Raw genomic sequence first — 18,504 nt, forward strand, 5'->3', positions numbered from 1 at the left:
TGTGCATGAGGAGCGTCATCCCCGAGTTACGTTAAGTGGTGAGATCCTGGACTTTAAGCTGATGCTGTAAATGAATGAGACTTTGGGGTGGTTGTCGGAGGACTGAAGGTAGTTTGCATTTAGGTGGCTGGAGTGTGGGGTGTGGTGGTTTACAAACATGTCTTCAACAGGTGGAGCCGGGCTGCCCTGGGGGCACAGTGGATAAGCATCCACCTGCCAATGTGGGGGACATGGGTTCCAGCCCGGTGCGGGAAGATCCCACATGCCGCGGAGCAACTAAGCCCGTGTGCCACAACTACTGAGCCTGCGCTCTAGAGCCCACATGCCACAACTACTGAACCCATGTGCCACAGCAACTGAGCCTGCGCTCTAGAGCCCACATGCCACAACTACTGAACCCACGTGCCACAACAACTGAGCCTGCGCTCTAGAGCCCACGCACCACAACTACTGAACCCACGTGCCACAACTACTGAGCCTGCACTCTAGAGCCCACGTGCCACAACTACTGAGCCTGCACTGTAGAGCCCACACACCACAACTACTGAGCCCATGTGCCACAACTACTGAGCCTGCGCTCTAGAGCCCATGAGTCACACTGCTGAGCCCGTGTGCCACAACTACTGAAGCCCACGAGCCACAACTACTGAGCCCACGCACCACAACTGCAGAAGCCCGCGCGCCTAGAGCCCGTGCTCCGCAACAAGAGAAGTCACTGCAATGAGAAGCCTGCGCACCTCAACGAAGAGTAGCCCCGCTATCTGCAACTAGAGAACACCCATACTCAGCAACGAAGACCCAACGCAGCCAAAAAAAAAAAAAAAAAAAAAAAAAAGGTGGAGCTGAATTCCACTCCCCTTGAATGTGGGCCAGATTTTAGTGCCTTGCTTCTGATGAATAAAATGCGGCAGAAGTGATGCGACATGGCTTTTGATGGTAGGTCATAAAAGGATAGCTTCTGCCTGGCGCACACTCCATCTCTCTCCTGCTCTCTTTTCCTCCGCCACCTCCGTCTCTCTTTCAGATCACTCATTCTTTAGGAAAGCCAGCTGCCATGTTGTGAAGACACTCAAGCAGCTCTTTGGAGAGTAGAGGGACCCAGATGAGGAGGAACTGAGGCTTCCTGCCAAAACCCAGCACCAGTGTGCCAGTAATATATAAAAGTCACCTTGGAAATAAATCCTTCAGCCCTGGTCAAGCCTTCAGGTGACTGCAGCTCTGACTGACAACTTGCTGCAACCTTGTGAGAAATCCTGAAATGGCTAAGCTGTTCCTAAATTCCTGACACAGAGACCATATGAGATAGTAAGTGTTTATTGTTGTTCTAATCCACTGAGTTGGGGCAGTTAGTTACACAGCAATAGATTAACAATGGATCTAGCCAAAATTGTGATATAATCATAATGAGAGGAAAACGGACCTCTCAAAATCTACCCATCTAAATATATAAAGTGAATTGTCTATGGTCATGTTAATATAGGGAGGCAATAAGTTTTTTCATATTTTTCACAGTGATAGACTGATAACACGTAACTAGCATTCTTTGCACTCTGCCTTTAAAAATGAGTAGATATAGGGGCTTCCCTGGTGGCGCAGTGGTTGAGAGTCCGCCTGCCAATGCAGGGGACGCTGGTTCGTGCCCTGGTCCGGGAAGATCCCACATGCCACGGAGCGGCTGGGCCCGTGAGCCGTGGCCACTGAGCCTGCGTGTACGGAGCCTGTGCTCCACAACGGGAGAGGCCACAACAGTGAGAGGCCCATGTACCGCAAAAAAAATAAAAAAATAAAAAATGAGTAGACATAGATTAAAAGCAAAGAATTTTAGAGATGGGAGGAAACTAAGAGATTATGTAATTCACGTCTTCTGTTTAGAGGGAATTTTAGAAATAGTAGGTGCACAATATATGGTTTTGGTGTATGTATGACACACATCTATTTATTCTGAAGGTATTATCAAAATAATATCTATGCATAGTTAAACAATCCAATATTACTAATATCTTTCTTATCAAAAACAGTCCTATCCATTTTTGTATCCCAAGACAGCCACTTTTTACCTTTTAACATGTGAATCTTCTGATAATCACCCTCATAGTTTCAGATATTACGATTATACTATTGTTTCTCGATTTATTAGCTTTAGAGAGTATTTACTGACTTCGCATTATGATCATGGATAATTTCTTTCTTATCCCAACTTCTCCAATTTCCCAGTAGAATTACAATTTTCAGTTAAGCTAGTGCTTAATATTTACACCATAAATATAAATATTTTTCACTGCCGAGTCAGGTAATATACAATGATTATCTATCTTTATATGGATGTTTGTTTTCTTGGAGTTAATTATTTCCTTTTCTTTATTTTGCTTAATTTTCTATATATGTACAGCTTGTTTGTTACTAATGTATTAACAGATCCGTTGAATGCCTGGCAATCATTGTTTCAAATTCAAACACATCAAATCATCCATCTGTTCCATTTTATCTGTCCTGGAGACCTCCTTCCACAGCCTTCTGTCCTCTTGCTCAAATATAGACAGTTGCTCTCTAGACTAGCTGTCATGTTAGGACCTTCCTTAGCCATTCTGGTTTGGGGATTGTTTTTGAAAGATTTTGCTAATGTGAATATAACTAGAAGGAGGAAGCATTAATATTTTAAAGAGAATCCTAAATTATTAATGTATACTGCTTCTATGTCCTAGATTCACCAGCCTATGAGGTCACATAAAATGAAGTCACTTTTGCTTTTGATGCCCAAGGTATAGGGGCTCAAGTCTTCACAGTTTGAATGCAAGATCTTAGCACCTTTGCAACATTGCAACTTTGCAAAGTGCCCTCTGAGTTTTTCTGGGGGTCCACAAAAGGGATATACTTACTAACTAGTCTATCCACTGGTTACCACAAGGCATTTGCCATGTTTTTGCTCTTCTGCTGTGACCCCCTGGCTGATGTGTATTGCCCTGAATGCTGTTTGAAGGTGCTGATGGTATCCCTCACTGCTGATGGTATTGCTCGTAAGATAGATGTTATATTTGCCAAGGGTGTTTTTTCCTGATGTTGCCATTGCCAGGAACACCAGGGGTACTAGGCTTGATGGGAGGTAGTTAGACTGACCCTTTCCCCACTTCCACACTGCTTTCCTATTCCCCCTCCTCCATTGCTCAAAATCCAGAGTTTACAGACTCTTTCGGCTTCTCCTTTTTGTAGTTTCCTACTTACACACCTGCCCATAGCCCCTCTGTCCAATCCAGTAATAATCGACAGTCACAACCAGCTGCTAAGCACCCATTTCAGCAGGGACAACACAGAAGCCAGAAGTCTCAGAAACATAGCTCAGCCACATAACTTATTCCCAAACCAGAATGTTCAGCATTTATATTCTAGTGAGTTTCTCAAGCCAGAGAAACAGTCAGCTTTAAAGTGAGATGAAGTCTTCATTCTGGAGATAGAACACTAACTTGCAGCTTTCAAATAATGGACCGCTTTCTCTGCTAAACAAGATTTTAAATGCCTTAGAATCTACTCTCAATGCAAGTACCATATTGCCAATCTTTAAACACATATGTCCATATTCTTTTAGAAACCCCAAAGAGTTTTTTCTTTGGGTAAATTTGGAAACCTTCTATTGCTATCTGTAAGTAATCAAACAGAATTGAAATACTAAATATTTCAGACTACTAATTCAGACTGACCTTTGCTCTAAACACTGTCTAAACTTGCTCAGTTAGCATTTCCAAAGAATACTTAAAAGTGGAGATGCCACCAACAGGAGAGCTACCAGCAGACCACAGAAGAGGAAAGGCCTTTTCTTGTGAAGTTTAAAGCACTACCGTGCTGGTCTTTTGGGCCAAATGAGAGAATGGTTTTCAAAACAAAGGCCATGTTATTCCAGAAAAACATTTCAGGTGGTACCTAAGACCCTTCATCATCTTCCCCTGCCTCCCTGGCCAGTGCCATCCCCCCCTCTTCAATGTTCCAGTTTTCTTCATTTAGTGGATGAGGACAGTTAGAGTCACACTTTACCTAATCAGTAAGAAGTAGAGCCAGGATTTTAACCCAGGTGAATTTGACCTCAAAACTGGTGGCTCTTCTCTGCTTACCTCATCATGATGTGTCATTTCCTTACGGTCACTACAGAGGTGACCGTAAGGAAGAAGAATTTATCTGGGGAACTACCCAGCCGCGTGGGCTATTTGGGATTTCCTTGGCGTACATCCATAATGGCTCCCTGCTGATACATGGTCTATGTTGAAGGAGGTTCTGGATAGGATACCCTGTGCAAGCAAACCTAATCCGAAACCTCACTGTCCCTCTTTTTTCTTCTAATGCCTTTTCTCCCATCCCTTTTTCAAAGAGAGACCAAGTAACTGGTTGCTGATCCTGCACTCTGCTCCCCGTAAGTCACCCAAATGGCAGCCCTGGCTTACCTTTCCTATGACATCTGTTAATAGCTTGAGGGCCAGAGGATCATGAACCAAGGAGTCTGTGTAAAAGGAGCCAAGGTATTTCTTTGGGTTGGTTGGATTGTCCTGGGCACACAGATCTGGACGCATGCTGAATCCATGGGAGATTCTTCCTACTGTGAAGGGGAAGGAACCACCTGCAAGTAAAGCCCATTCCTGAGGGACTAGTGTTAATTGAAAAGGATTCTTTTCAACCCTCATGTTGTATACAAAGAGAAGTTACTGTAGCCCAGCTAGTTAACTGTATTTACAAAGGATCTACTGGGATCCAAATGTGAGAAATGACCCAGAAGAAAGAAAAAAGTTAACTCATCTAGAAATTCAGATTTAAGGAATTTATTGTAAAGACAGAAAACAAGTGTATAAAGATGTGTGGTCAAGGTTTTCAAATGTAGCTTGGTTATAATAGAAAAATACAGAGGGAGCCTTTCAGTTGGGAATATCTAAATAATGACAGCATATCCATAAAATGCATTGTCATGTATACAACCATCAAAAATGATGAAGCTCTGTACTCACTGACATGGAAAGATGTCTCCACGTGCTGTTGAGAAGGAAAAGTGGATTAGAGAACAGTGTGTATAGTTTGATATTGTGTGTGTGTATTCAAGAGTCACAAACTCACTTACCTACAGGGACCAAGCAGGAAATGGAAATGAATGAAACAGGCCTGTTTGTAAACAATAGTGAATGGTAGGGACTATTGCAAACTGGAGAGCTTGTGGTAGCTTGTGGTCTGACGAGAGATTTAAATGAAAAACAAAACAAAATCAAGTAAACTGTGCCAACCAAACTAAACTTGTCTGCAGAAATGGAATTTGGTCCTTGAACCATCATATACTTTATAACTAGAACAACTACCAGGACTAAATTGTGTCCCTCCAAAATTGTGTCCTGACCCCCAATGTGACTATATTTGTAGATACGGCCTTTAAGGAGATAATGAAGCTTAAATGAGGTCATAAGGTAGGACCCTCATCTGACAGGACTGGTGTTCTCATAAGAAGAGGAAGAGACACAGGAACTCTCTCTCTCTCTTCCTGTGAACACACAAAGAAAAGGCCATGTGAGGACACAGTAAGAAGGTGGCCTTCTGTAATCCAGGAAGAGAGACCTCACCAAAAACCAGCTGTGCTGGCATCTTGATCTGGGAGCTCCATAACTGTGAGAAAATACATTTCTGTTATTTAAGCTGCCCAGTCTGTGGTCATATTCTGTTACGGCAGCCCAAACTGACTAATACAGATAGGGTCTTACCTCCATGTGCAAAACATACTTTCAGTTTAGGAAACTTCTTGAACACTCCACCCATGATCATGGAGCAAATGGCTGTGGTGGTCTCTGTGGGCATTCCTGGAAGGCGAAACAGTCATGACGTATATCGCGTGTCATCACGAGCAAGAAGTTCAGTGATGTTAATGGCAGGGGAATGGGACCTTGCTGAGAAGCACAGGGTCCCTGTGCCCTAGCATGGCTTGGTTGTATGCAGGCCATTACTTTGGCAAGCAGAAACCATGTGACACTTCCTATTTGCCACTTGCAAGTAGAGTCATCTAATGGCTAGGACAGTCAAGGAGCCAGAGGACCTGTCTTTTGTCCTGACTCTCCCAGCTTCCATTTTGTGTGCAGTGGGGCAAGCAGAGTACAGTGAGTCTAGGCTGAACCCTTTCTCCTCCAATTTTTTGCTTCTTGGCCTTTGACAAGTAATTTAATGCCCCTGAGTCTGGGCTTTTTCACCGTGAAATGGGGACAGTGTTGCCCATCTTGGAAGGCTGTTGTGGAACCTTGCAAATGATGATGCTGGGAAAGTTCTTGGCCAGAACTTCACATTGGAGGGGCTCAACAAATATGATTTGCCTCCCTGCTTTAATTTCCTCATCTGTAAACTGGGGTTAATAATGGTTAGTTCTTGCCATTTAGTGAGTGCTCAATAAATATTAACTAATATTAATATTCCTGCCAAATCTTTACTGCTTCTTGGAGCTGAGGTTGAAAATAACTGGATAAAAATGAATTATTTCAAGTACTTTGTGCTTCTAGAAGAGGCAGCTGGTCCATGCCTGATGTCTTCACCTCCATGGAGTCAATCTGGGCTATATTTCCAGATGACTGCTTTTCAGACTGTGATTAAGAAATCTCTGGGGGCTCTGTGACTGAGCCCTGGGCCTTCTGGGGAAGCCTGATTCTCTGGCTGCCTAGTGGGCCTTTACTGGTTGTTCATCCTGCCTTAGGCTTGTCACTGTTCCATGGACAGAGATGCCCCTGGCTCCCTGGATCCTTGGCCTCTTGAGAATTCTGGAAGCACAATGGATTCATATCTATCTGGGAGTGGTTTGTGGGTAGAGTTTCCTGCAGGCAGGGGGATGGACAGCATCACTTCCTTTTGGTCCTGTGATTCTGCTTTCCGTTAACTACCTGGACAATAACCCCACAATCATTGTCCATATAGGAGCCAAAGTGGAATATTTATAATGTAAATTGGATCATGGCCCTCCCCTGCTGGGAATTCTCCAGTCTCCTAAAGACCCCCTTTGCATCCAGAATAAAATTCTGAAATTAGCCTGTTTGTTTATGATCTGTGTACTTGTCAACTCAGGCTTCAGGCGGCCAGAGGTTTTGTCCATGTCTGGTACATCTTCATTGCCTGGCATGCTAGAAAGTATCAATATATGTGTTGTATAATGAGGGATGAAAATGATCCTCTATGTAAATGCTCTCCTTTGTTTTTCATGGGGGAAGTTGCAATGCAAATAAGTTTGTGGAACTTGTCAAAGTGTTGTGTGAATTAGGATGAGATTTTCTTAGAAGCTAGAGAGCACAGGGGCTACTTAGTTTATCTCTTCCGACTAATTGTTGCTCAAGAATTTGGTGGGGGATGGGTAGGAAGCTGCCTTACTAAACACATTCGTCTCCAAAAGCAATAACAAGGGCATGGAATGTCAGAGCAGAAAGAGAATCTGGACCAGCTCCTATCCAGAGCTTGGTAGGCCCAGTAAAGGTCTCTCCTCTTTGCCCTTCCCTTACCCTCAGGTGGAACCATGGGTGAACAGTGCAGGTGGCAAAGAGCAGGTAACTGGGGACTTGAAAGCCTGGTCATCTGCAACCTAGGGTCTCAGATCCTTAGGCGGTAGAAGCTGACCTTCTTTCTACTTGTAACTCCAGGGTTCTCATTTGTAAGGGCTGATGCTATCATTGGCTTCTAAAAATCTATTAGACAGGCATGGCTACTTTTTTTCAGAGCCTTTTTGGCAGTCTGTGTAGTGAGGTGGTGGCTTTGGAGTCAGACAGATCTATGTAAATTCCATTTTCACTTTTTAACTATGTGACCTGCACAACTTAACCACTTCAAGACTCAGTTTCTCCATCTATAAAATGGCTATTACAGGGAATTCCCTGGCGGTCCAGTGGTTAGAACTCCGAGTTTCCACTGCAGGGGGCACAGGTTTGATCCCTGGTTGGGGAGCTAAGATATCCTGCAAGCCATGTGGCCCAGCCAAAAAAAAAAAAAAAAAAAAATGCTATTATAGTGTCAACCTCATAAAGTTTTGTGTGGATAAGATTGAAATTAAATGAGGTAATCTAACTGAATCACTTTGCTGTATACCTGAAACATTGTAAATCAACTATACTTCAATTAAAAAAATTAAATGAGGTAGTACATATAGCACTGAGTAAGAGCTCAATAACTCACAATCCTGTTAGTTATTCATACTTTCTCTCTTTGACATAATAGGGTCCCACAGAAAATTGGAAAAAACTAAGGGCTTGACTCTCTTTTCCAGATCCCAAGCTGACACAAACCTATGAGCCAAGGGAACCAGTATTTGGCCATCCGTCCATCCATCTGCATGTCCCAGGGGTGCACAAATAGGGAACAGTTCAGCTTTTCAGCCTCCTTCAAAGAAGCAATGAGAGGGTGAGGGGGTTATTTGGATGAGCCAGCAAATTATAGGGCACTATTTTAAGGTATTGTTTTTCTCTGGGTCTATATTGATCTGAATAAATAAACTAAAATATTTTTGAAGTTTTTTCTGATCTATATAAAAGAATATTGATAAACTCTGCTCCTGCTTGGCAACTAAAAAGAACACTTAGAATTAACAAGGGTGTTGGTGGATTTACCATTGAGGTTGATGAAACATCTACCCTTGAAACACTTCGGCTGAGAGCAAAACACTCAAGGACTGATCTCACACCTCAACTGTGAGGAAATTTCCCCTGCTGGTTCCTGTTTGGTCCCCTCTTTTGGAAGGACTGCTCAGATTGTAGTGTTGGAGTCAGGGATGGAGTGTTCCCTCCTCTCCCTCTCTTGGAAACCGGACGATGTGGAAAGTGAGGAAGTGATGGGTTGGGAGCCAGGGGCTCATAACTGGCCTGACCTACGCCATCTAGCCACTCCGAGCCTGACACTGGGTGGGAATTTCTGGGATCTATAGGCACTCACAAAGCCTCAGGACCACAGCTGAGCGCCTGAAGTGTCCGCTGTGAATGAGATGACTTTAGAAAGGAAAGAGCTCTCAGTGCCTCAGCCAGGCAGGTACTGAAAAGAATGTCATGAGCAAACCTGCTCCAGGACCTTCTGGGAAATAGAAATACCATCTGGAGGGAATGACCTTTATTTGACAAAATGTTTAATTAGAAAAAGTCCTCACAACAGGCTTTTTTTTTTTTTTTTTTTGCTGTACGTGGGCCTCTCACTGTTGTGGCTTCTCCCATTGCGGAGCACAGGCTCTGGATGCGCAGGCTCAGTGGCCATGGCTCACGGGCCCAGCCGCTCCGCGGCATGTGGGATCTTCCCGGACCAGGGCACGAACCTGTGTCCCCTGCATCAACAGGCGGACTCTCAACCACTGCGCCACCAGGGAAGCCCACAACAGGCTTTTAATATTAGTTGCTTGTCAAGGTTCAAAACAGATTTTCCTTGGACCATTTCTTTTCCAAATATATTGGGGTGCTGGGGTGACTCATCCTACCTCTACATATAAACATTTGGGCCAACCAGGCTGATGCAATGTGACTTTTGTACATAAGCCTTTTCAAAATGGAGAAATAATCCCAGGACAATAGGGGATTCTGGAAGTGGCAGGCAACGGGCAGATTGAAGAAAGCCCTTCTAATTCAACAGGTTCTGGGGAGTGGAAGAGAGAGAAATCTTTTGAAGGGAGAGGAGCTGATTGGTTTCTAATAATGGATGCAGGCTGGAAAGAGTATCAACTTCCTGGGATGGTTTGGGCTTGACAAAGGCATGTGATCTTTGTATCTTGGTGGGATTTCACTCCTCATAAGGATAAAACTTTATTCTGTGTATGTGTGATGGTTCATTTCTATTCAATTCAAATTAACAAATATTTCTGCTCACTTTCTGCATGTGAGACATTGTAGAGAATATAAAAAGAAGCCACTTACACCCTCAAAATCATGATAGTTTAAGTTCAGTGAGCACTTACCATGTGCCAAAGCTGTTTTTATATATATGTATGTATGTATATTTTATATATAATATATATCCTGTATATTTTATATATAATATGTATCCTATATATATTATATACTAATATGTATTTTATATATATTATATATACTCATATATATTTTTGTATATTATATTTATTTTATACATAGCAGTTTCACAGTTGTTAACTAGCTTAATCCTTTATGAGATGAGCACTTTCATTACTCCCATTTTATGTAACATGTATTATTATATATTTACATATTATATATTATATATAATTTTATATATTTAATATATATTTAATATATATAGCAATTTTACAATTGTTAACTAGTTTAATCCTTTATGAGATAAGTACTTTTATTACTCCCATTTTAAAGAGAAGGAAACTAAGGCAGATAGAGGCTAAGTAACTTACTCAGGTCTTCTGGCTGATAAATGATAGGCAGTCTGCCACTACCGCTCTGTTTGCTTCATACTCACCACAAAATCATTTCTGTACCCGAAAACTGACCTGAGCATGTGCTGTTGGGTTTGCTCACTAAGAAGGGAAGTCTAGGAGATAAGGGGGACAGTTGGGTGCTCTGGAGCTCAGGCTGCCCTCGAGATGACGAAGCCAGCTTGGCTCACAGAAACTCCTCTCATTTGTTTCAGCACGTTACTGACGCAAGTTAGATAGTGTTAAGGCTGGCAAATCTTGCTAACCAAACAAATGTGCCATCAACCCCAGGACATCACAAGTCAGATGGGGCTAGGATGCTCTCCCCACAGAGACTGGTAGCCCCCAAAACAGCCTAGTTAGAATGATTGATTGAGCTGGTCACATAAATGAAAATATCCATTTGGACCCCAATGGGCTGCTGTTGCTTTCTGAGGCCCTTAGTAATTCATAAAGCCGATTCCAGTGAATACTAAAATGACCTACAGCTGAAGGCTTGCTCATACTGTGCTGAAACAATTTGGATGCACAAGTAAATACATCCTCTTTCAGAGCTCATTAAAGTTTCTAGAAAACATTCACTGGATCAGTTCAGCCACTGCAGCCAATAATCTTCTGGGAGTTTGATATTTAGAGGAACATTAACATTAACTAAATCATTAGGAGGCAATTTAACAGGCAGTCCCCCAACTGGTGGGCAGTGTCCACAGATACAAACATGGAATGCATTCTGCATGTAGTCAGAGCTCAATAAATATTAAATGAATATTAAATAAATATTAAATGAATAAATGATCAGTGATTATATTGCCTGATGCGTCTACCAACATCTACTTAATTCATTATTGAAGATTTTGCATTTACAGTGAAAATAACAGAAAATGATACTATTATAATTCTAGGAGGCAAGTAAGAAATTTTTTTTTAAATTTTATTTATTTATGGTTGTGTTGGCTCTTCGTTTCTGCGCAAGGGCTTTCTCTAGTTGCGGCAAGTGGGGGCCACTCCTCATCGCGGTGCGTGGGCCTCTCACTATCAGGGCCTCTCTTGTTGTGGAGCACAGGCTCCAGACGTGCAGGCTCAGTAATTGTGGCTCTCGGGGCTAGTTGCTCTGCAGCATGTGGGATCCTCCCAGACCAGGGCTCGAACCCGTGTCCCCTGCTTTGGCAGGCAGATTCTCAACCACTGCGCCACCAGGGAAGCCCAAGAAATTTTTTAAAAATGCAATTGAGTAAAGAATTATGCATCTTGAATCCTGGAATTAAGGAAAGCAGATTTATGTACAGAAAGAACAGAAGGTAGAGAGGACCATGGAACTGTGGACACTTCTGTTGGATATTTCAGAAATGGATGGCACTGTGTTTTTGAAAATCTATCTCATTATGCAATATTTCAAATATAGAAAGTTATAAACAACTAAAATGAACACCCATATATTTACCATCTAGTTTCATCAAATGTTAACATTTTGATGGTATTATTTTTGTTGCATATTTTTATTATACTACATTTTAAAAATATATGGCTTAAAAAGTATCTTAATTGCGGGTTGGTTAAATAAAACATATCCATATATTGGAATATTATGCAGTTATTTTAAAATCATGCATTGAGAGAATTTTCACTTAGGTTGGAAATTCTCAATTAGGATACAAAATCACATGTATAAGGGGCTTCCCTGGCGGCACAGTGGTTAAGAATCTGCCTGCCAATGCAGGGGACACAGGTTTGAGCCCTGGTCCAGGAAGATCCCACATGCCGCAGAGCCCCTAAGCCTGTGCACCACAACTACTGAGCCTGCGCTCTAGAGCCCGCGAGCCACAACTACTGAGCCCATGTGCCACAACTACTGAAGCCTGCATGCCTAGAGCCCGTGCTCCGCAACAAGAGAAACCACCACAATGAGAAGCCTGCGCACCACAACGAGGAGTAACCCCTGCTCGCTGCAACTAGAGAAAAGCCTGCACACAGCGTCAAAGACCCAATGCAGCCAAAAATTAAAAAAATAAAACACATTATAAAAAAATCACATGTATAGTGTATTTCCAATTTCATTAAAATATAAAATATGCAGATGTATGCAAATAAAAAGATAAATGGGGCTTCCCTGGTGGCGCAGTGATTGAGAGTCCGCCTGCCGATGCAGGGGACACGGGTTCGTGCCCCGGTCCGGGAGGATCCCACACGCTGCGGAGCGGCTTGGCCCATGAGCCATGGCCACTGAGCCTGTGCGTCTGGAGCCTGTGCTCCGCAATGGGAGAGGCCACAACAGTGAGAGGCCCACTTACCGCCAAAAAAAAAAAAAAAAAAAAAAAAGATAAATGAAATGTACTATTAACAGTGTTTACTCATCTTTGGGTGGCAGAATTATGGGTTCTTTTTGTTTTCCTATTTATTTATTTAAAGTATGGTTCATTTACAATATTGTGTTAGTTTCAGGTGTACAGCATAGTGATTTGGTTTGTTTGTTTTTTGCAGATTATATTCCATTATAGGTTATTACAAGATATTGGGTATAATTTCCTGTGCTATAGAGTAAGTCCTTGATGCTTATTTATTTTATGTATAACTGTTTTCCTCTTTAAACTTTTTTGTATTTTCTGAAGGTTCTTCTAAATTATTTCATAATTTTGAAAAATGATAAGAATTTTTTTCCAAAGCAAAAACAAATACTTTGGGGTATGTCATTAACCTGATTCTTTTGCACAGTGGCTGTGATGAGGGTAGTATTTTGACTTCCAAATGAAACTTTTTTTTTTTTACTGTTTACATAACCTCTTTATTTTAAAAAATTATTATTTAATTTTTAGTTTATATTGGAGCACAGTTGATTAACAATGTTGTGTTAGTTTCAGGTGTACGGCGAAGTGATTCAGTTGAGCATATACATGTATCTATTCTTTTTCAAATTCTTTTCCCATTTAGGTTATTACAGAATATTGAACAGAGTTGCCTGTGCTATACAGTAGGTTCTGGTTGGTTATCTATTTTATTCCAAATGAAACTTTAAAAGGAGAGCAAGGGGGCTAGAAAGAAGAGAGATTTCACTGGGTTAACTTAGGGCTGGCCTGGGAAGCATTTCCACTTGTCCCTCTTCTAGTAGGATGGCCCGCTTATTTGGGGGAGCTCTTTCCACATTTCCCCCTACATCTAGCATGTCGTCAGGCATCTCTCCCACCCAGGGACACCCAGCACAGCGCCCGGCCACGCTCCGAGAGTAAGCGCCACGTACTCACCGCGTACACTGGGAAGAGTTCCTGGGCGTTCAGGTCCCACTTGTTGATGTGGGAGCCAATCTGAACCCCCGGAAAGCCCAGCTCCTTCACACAGCGCTCCAACTCCTGGACCGCCAGCTCAGGGGCCTGCATGGGCAATGTCCCCAGACCCACAAACCTCCTTGGGTGGCTTGCAATGGTGGCAGCTAGGTCATTGTTTAGAAGCTGGCACAGCTCTAAAGTGTCCTGAGGTTTTGCCTGGTGGAGACAGGTAAGGGAAAGCACATGGTTCAAAACTTACTTCTTTAGATATTTACTCTGATCAACACCTCCTCAGGGCTCAGTCATTTGTCACTCTCAGTGGTTTTACCCCTCAGAAAGCTGAAGCACAGCCTGAGTTAGGCCTTGGCCACAGGAGACCCAGAAGCCAGTCATTGCCAAGGCAAAGAAAACTGCTAGCATATTGCTGATTAATTAGAAAAACTGGGACTGTAATCAGAAGGGCCTGGAATCCTACACTAGACATGGAATGAGGGTGGGCCACCCCACCAACTGCAGATGGGAGTCTGCAGGGCTGCACACCTAGGCATCCCCCCTCCCAACCCCAGGAGCTGGGCCTGGTGAGTGCCGGATTTCACGGCACCTCCTTGTCACGCGTCCTCAGAGGATGCCGAGCTGCTTATGGACCTCTCCTGTTCCTGTCTGTCCTTCTCCATGTCCTTCCTGTTGGCAGTGACACTCAAGAGTAATCTCTCTGCTATTGCTATCTTTCAACATCATCCCACCCCACTGCTAAGAATTTGGTATTGGCCTGCAATCCCAGTTGCGCAGTCAGAATAGCACCCAGTCTGGTAAATTCAGGTATCTCGAGGTCTTAGGGGATTTTTATTTTAAGTAGTGAATCTCATGATAGGAACAGATAAGGATTGAATCACTAATACTAGAATTATGAGCACAGGTGGAGGAAGTAAGTGTGAGCAGGTGGTATTTCCATTGCTTATTAAATCACAACACGTGTGAATGTTTATTTGGTTGAGAGGGTGCTTAGTGCACCCCCAACTGTGTACAAAAATGTGTTTCCACAGGCTTGCCATCATGCCTGAAACTTTTAGCACTCAAGACTTAATCACTTGGGGAAAGGCATCCAACTCTAGGAATCCTGTTTTGAATTGTATATTTCCATGGGAGAGGCAACATATTAGGCCATTATCATCACTTCCACCGCCTCAAAATCATTATCACTTTTGAATAAGCTGGCTTGTCAATTACTGAGCCAGGCACTGCAGGAATGAGTCAGCAGACAGGTCAGTTCTGATGGAGATTAAGGTTGAGTCTAGAACTGTGCTGTCCAGTGGAAATGCAGTTGGAGTCACATAGCAACCTGCAGCCATTGGCTACCATACTGGACCATGCAGGTCTAGAGCAAGGACATGACTAGGAAGACAGGCCTGGGAGGGGACGGTGCGGTGTGAGAAGCTGAGGGGCCCTGCTGATCTCTGAAGGGGTGGAGAGTTGGGTGGGCAATGTTTGAGACTTGAGGCATCTGTCTGCTTGCTAGGGAGCTGGACGTGAGTGAGCCTTCGCCCACCAAGGAGATGGATTGAGGTTTCACACTCACCCAGTAGCTAAACATGACGGGAACCGTGGAAAGGGCTTGCACGGTCACTCCTAGACACAGACACAAAGGCAAAGCTAATGAGAAGAATGGCCCGGGCACTCCGACATTTCCCAGGGCCGAGGAGCCCAGCAAGTCTCCGTCCCACCGTCCTTGCTCTCTCCCCTCCCTCGCTGCTTCTCCCTGTCCCACTTCTTGCAGGGTCTCTGTCCCAGGCTTCCCTCATCCCTCAGCGTCAGTTCTAAGGAGAGGAGTAAAGGCTGGACAGAAGTGAGATCATTCAAGAGAAACTAAAAAGCAAATTTTTAAAGGTTTTTTCCAACCCTCCTTCCTGTGAAGTTTTAAGCAAGACATTTCCCAATCAATTTTTTAGGGCTTTTCATCTTAGGTCATGCATGACAGAGTGTATTTCTCAGGCACCTTCCTGGCCCCTTTAATTCATCTCCCAAGTGAGCATGAGTAGAGTCCCACTGTCTGGAATGCCCAGAATGAGACCCTGAGTGTGGTTCCAGAATCCAGCATCCAGGATGCCTAGAATCTCTTATCTTCACACTCCTGGAGCTGGGTTATCAGGAGAGATGCTGCCAAAGCAATGGTGGCTCCTCTTTCCCTCATGCCGATGTCCAACCCAACAGCAAGTCCTATTAGCTCTATTCCAGTTCCTTTCATGTGCTCACCTCTCCCCATCCCCTGCCACTGCCTGGTCAAAGCCACCAGTATTTCCTACGTGGACCACTGCAGAAGCTTCTGAGCTGCTCTTCGACTACCACTCCTGTCCTCTTACAGTTTGTTCTACACTTGGAAGCCAGGGTAAGGGTTAAAACTTAGATCAAGTCACTCCCTTGCTCAAAACTTCCAAGCACTTTTCATCACATTCAGAGTAAACTCCAAACTTGAACACGGTCTATAAGGCTCCGTCTCTCCTGGGGGCTCACGTTGAGCTTCATAGGCCTCCTGCCTGTTCTTTGGAGTGCTTTCCTGCCCCAGGACCCTTGCACTGCTGTTCCATCTGCCTGGAATGCCCTCCTTATGACTCATCACAGGACGAGCTCCTTTTTACCCTAAGGTCTCCGTTCAAATGTCAGATCCTCAGAGAGGCCTTCCCCAACTCCATCCACTCTCTATCCCATTGTTCTGTTCCTTTCCTTTTATGATAACTTATTACAGTCTGTCATGACTCTGGTTATTTATCCTGTGCTGTGCCCTACTTGAATTTCAACACCACATGAACCTGTCTGTCCATGTTCTATCCTTAACATACCCAATATATGAATAAATAAATCATTGTTTAGTGAGGACTAGACACTACAGCGTTTGATTAGAGAGCATTGTTAAACATTGTCACAGATATGATTTGTATTCAGTGATTAGTATACAACAGATAAATGCCGTTCAATTGTAAAATCTTTACATTTACACAAATGCTTTTTCTTACATTACTGTATTTAATTTTATAGATTAGATCACATGGCCTGCAAGTGGTGGGATGAGGCTGCTGTCCAGCCTTGCACCTTCTGTATACCCCAGTGGCCATCACTTGTCACCATATTTTATATTAACATAGTAAATTACATTATTTATGTGTTGGTTGATTTGGATACATGTTCTTTGGTTTCTGGGAATCAAGAGGGGAAAAAAACAAGTCTAACCCAATTAGAGCTGATTTTTTTAAAAGTGGTGTTTAACAGTTTGGCAATAGCACAGTGTTCCCCAGACTCACCTGCTGAGTAAAATGGCTAGGGGCCAGGGAGTGGAGGGAAGAGAACACTGTAAAAACAAATTCCTAGGCCCTCTTTTGGAAACTGTGACTCAGTGGATGGGCCCTGAAAAAAAGTTTTAATGAACACCCCAGGCAATTCTCATCCTGAGGGAGGCTTGGGAAAAGCTCCCTTGGGAAAAGTGATGGAATGAGAGAGACAGTCCTAGGTACAATTCTAGCTCTGCCGTTTACTGCTGTGTGATCCCGAGCAAATCACTTCACTTCCTAATACCCCTCAGGTGGCACTAGGTACAACAATGCCTGCCACATAGAGATGTGATGAAGTAAACCAGGGACTGCAATTATATTTTTCTCCCTGTGAAGATGGCATGGCTTGCTGGAACCTTCTGTGCTGTGCCTTTATCATTTTCTTACCTCGGCAGAGGCAGTAGGATACACTTGTTAAGCACTTGGGTCCAGACTGCCTGGGGTCAAATCTCGGCTTTCCCCCTACAAGTTGTGCGATCTTGGACAAATTGCTTAACCTCTGTTCCTCAGTTTCTTCATCTGTAAAATGGGCATAATAATAGATGCCCATTGTTGGCATCTATAGGATGTTGTTGTTGTTATAGGAATTAATACTGTTAATTATATTAATTATTAATACTGTTAATTAATATTGTTGTTATAGGAATTAATACATGTCAGGTGCTGAGAACAGTACCTGGCACAAAGGAAAATGCTCAGCAAGGGTTAGACTTGACTGTCCTCTTAAGGATAGCTGTGGAATGAAACAAACAACAAAAACCAAAGGAGACACTCTTCACCTAAACTGCAGTCGTGAGCAATGGTTCTGACACCAGTCATCTGAGTCTCCTTTCTACTAGTTTTCTCCTTGAGAGGTGGGAGCTGCTTGTGCTTCACATTTAGAGTAAGACCTTGGTCTTTGCTGTCAGTCTGAGAAGCTGTTCTCTCTCAGTGCCCCTACCACTCCCATTCTAGTACAGGGACATATATACTATGTTCTATGGAATGGTCTACAGAAGTGCTTCAGGCTTTCCACAAAGTTCAGTTTGAATGCAATTTAGATGTACTTTTAATTATTTTAAAAAATCTATAAAGCAATATCTAGCCTAAAGTAGCTATACCAAATTCTAACATGCCAGAGACCACCTCCTTATTTGGGGCTGATATCTATTAACTTGTTTTATGCAGACCTTGGAATAAAATGTCTCCTGCCATCTCTGTGTGTATTTTTGAACTTCTTATACATTTGTCCTTGGTTAGGAAGGTGGTAGTTCTAAAGGGCTCTTTTATTTGTGTGTATGAATTGTTTGTTTTCTGGATTAAATCTAGACCACTGATGTCAAAATTTAGGCCTGACAGTGTTGTCATGGGGAGTTCCCCATCACAGTCTCTGGGCAGACCCCATGTGTGTCCAGAAGGCTGGGTTCTCTTGTTGGAGCACACTCTCCTTGATGGCACGGTCAACCAGGTAGTAACAAGTGAAAGCACAATGTGGCTGTCATGCCACATTTTTATTTTACTATTTTATTATGTTTTATTTTATTTTATTTTATCTTATCCCCTACCCATCATACCATATTTTAGATAGGCT

At 43.1% G+C, this 18,504-nt stretch overlaps 1 protein-coding gene across 6 annotated transcripts in view; it reads right to left on the reverse strand.

Annotated features, from left to right (window-relative positions):
* Window positions 1–18,504, reverse strand: part of ACMSD (aminocarboxymuconate semialdehyde decarboxylase) — a 65,360-nt gene that overhangs the window by 26,972 nt on the left and 19,884 nt on the right. For 3 of the 6 annotated variants that reach the window (XM_081242099.1, XM_081242096.1, XM_081242098.1), the window contains 5 exons: window positions 15,191–15,240; window positions 13,594–13,830; window positions 8,265–8,358; window positions 5,721–5,816; window positions 4,428–4,600 (listed from right to left, as the gene is read on the reverse strand). In XM_081242099.1, the coding sequence (XP_081098225.1) occupies window positions 4,428–4,600; window positions 5,721–5,816; window positions 8,265–8,358; window positions 13,594–13,830; window positions 15,191–15,240 (650 nt within the window). The remainder of the gene's footprint in view (window positions 1–4,427; window positions 4,601–5,720; window positions 5,817–8,264; window positions 8,359–13,593; window positions 13,831–15,190; window positions 15,241–18,504) is intronic. The other 3 variants (XM_081242101.1, XM_081242100.1, XM_081242097.1) reach the window with 2 other exon arrangements.

Source organism: Mesoplodon bidens (assembly GCF_964165515.1).
Source record: "Mesoplodon bidens genome assembly, chromosome: 8".
Classification (NCBI taxonomy): Eukaryota; Metazoa; Chordata; class Mammalia; order Artiodactyla; family Ziphiidae; genus Mesoplodon; species Mesoplodon bidens.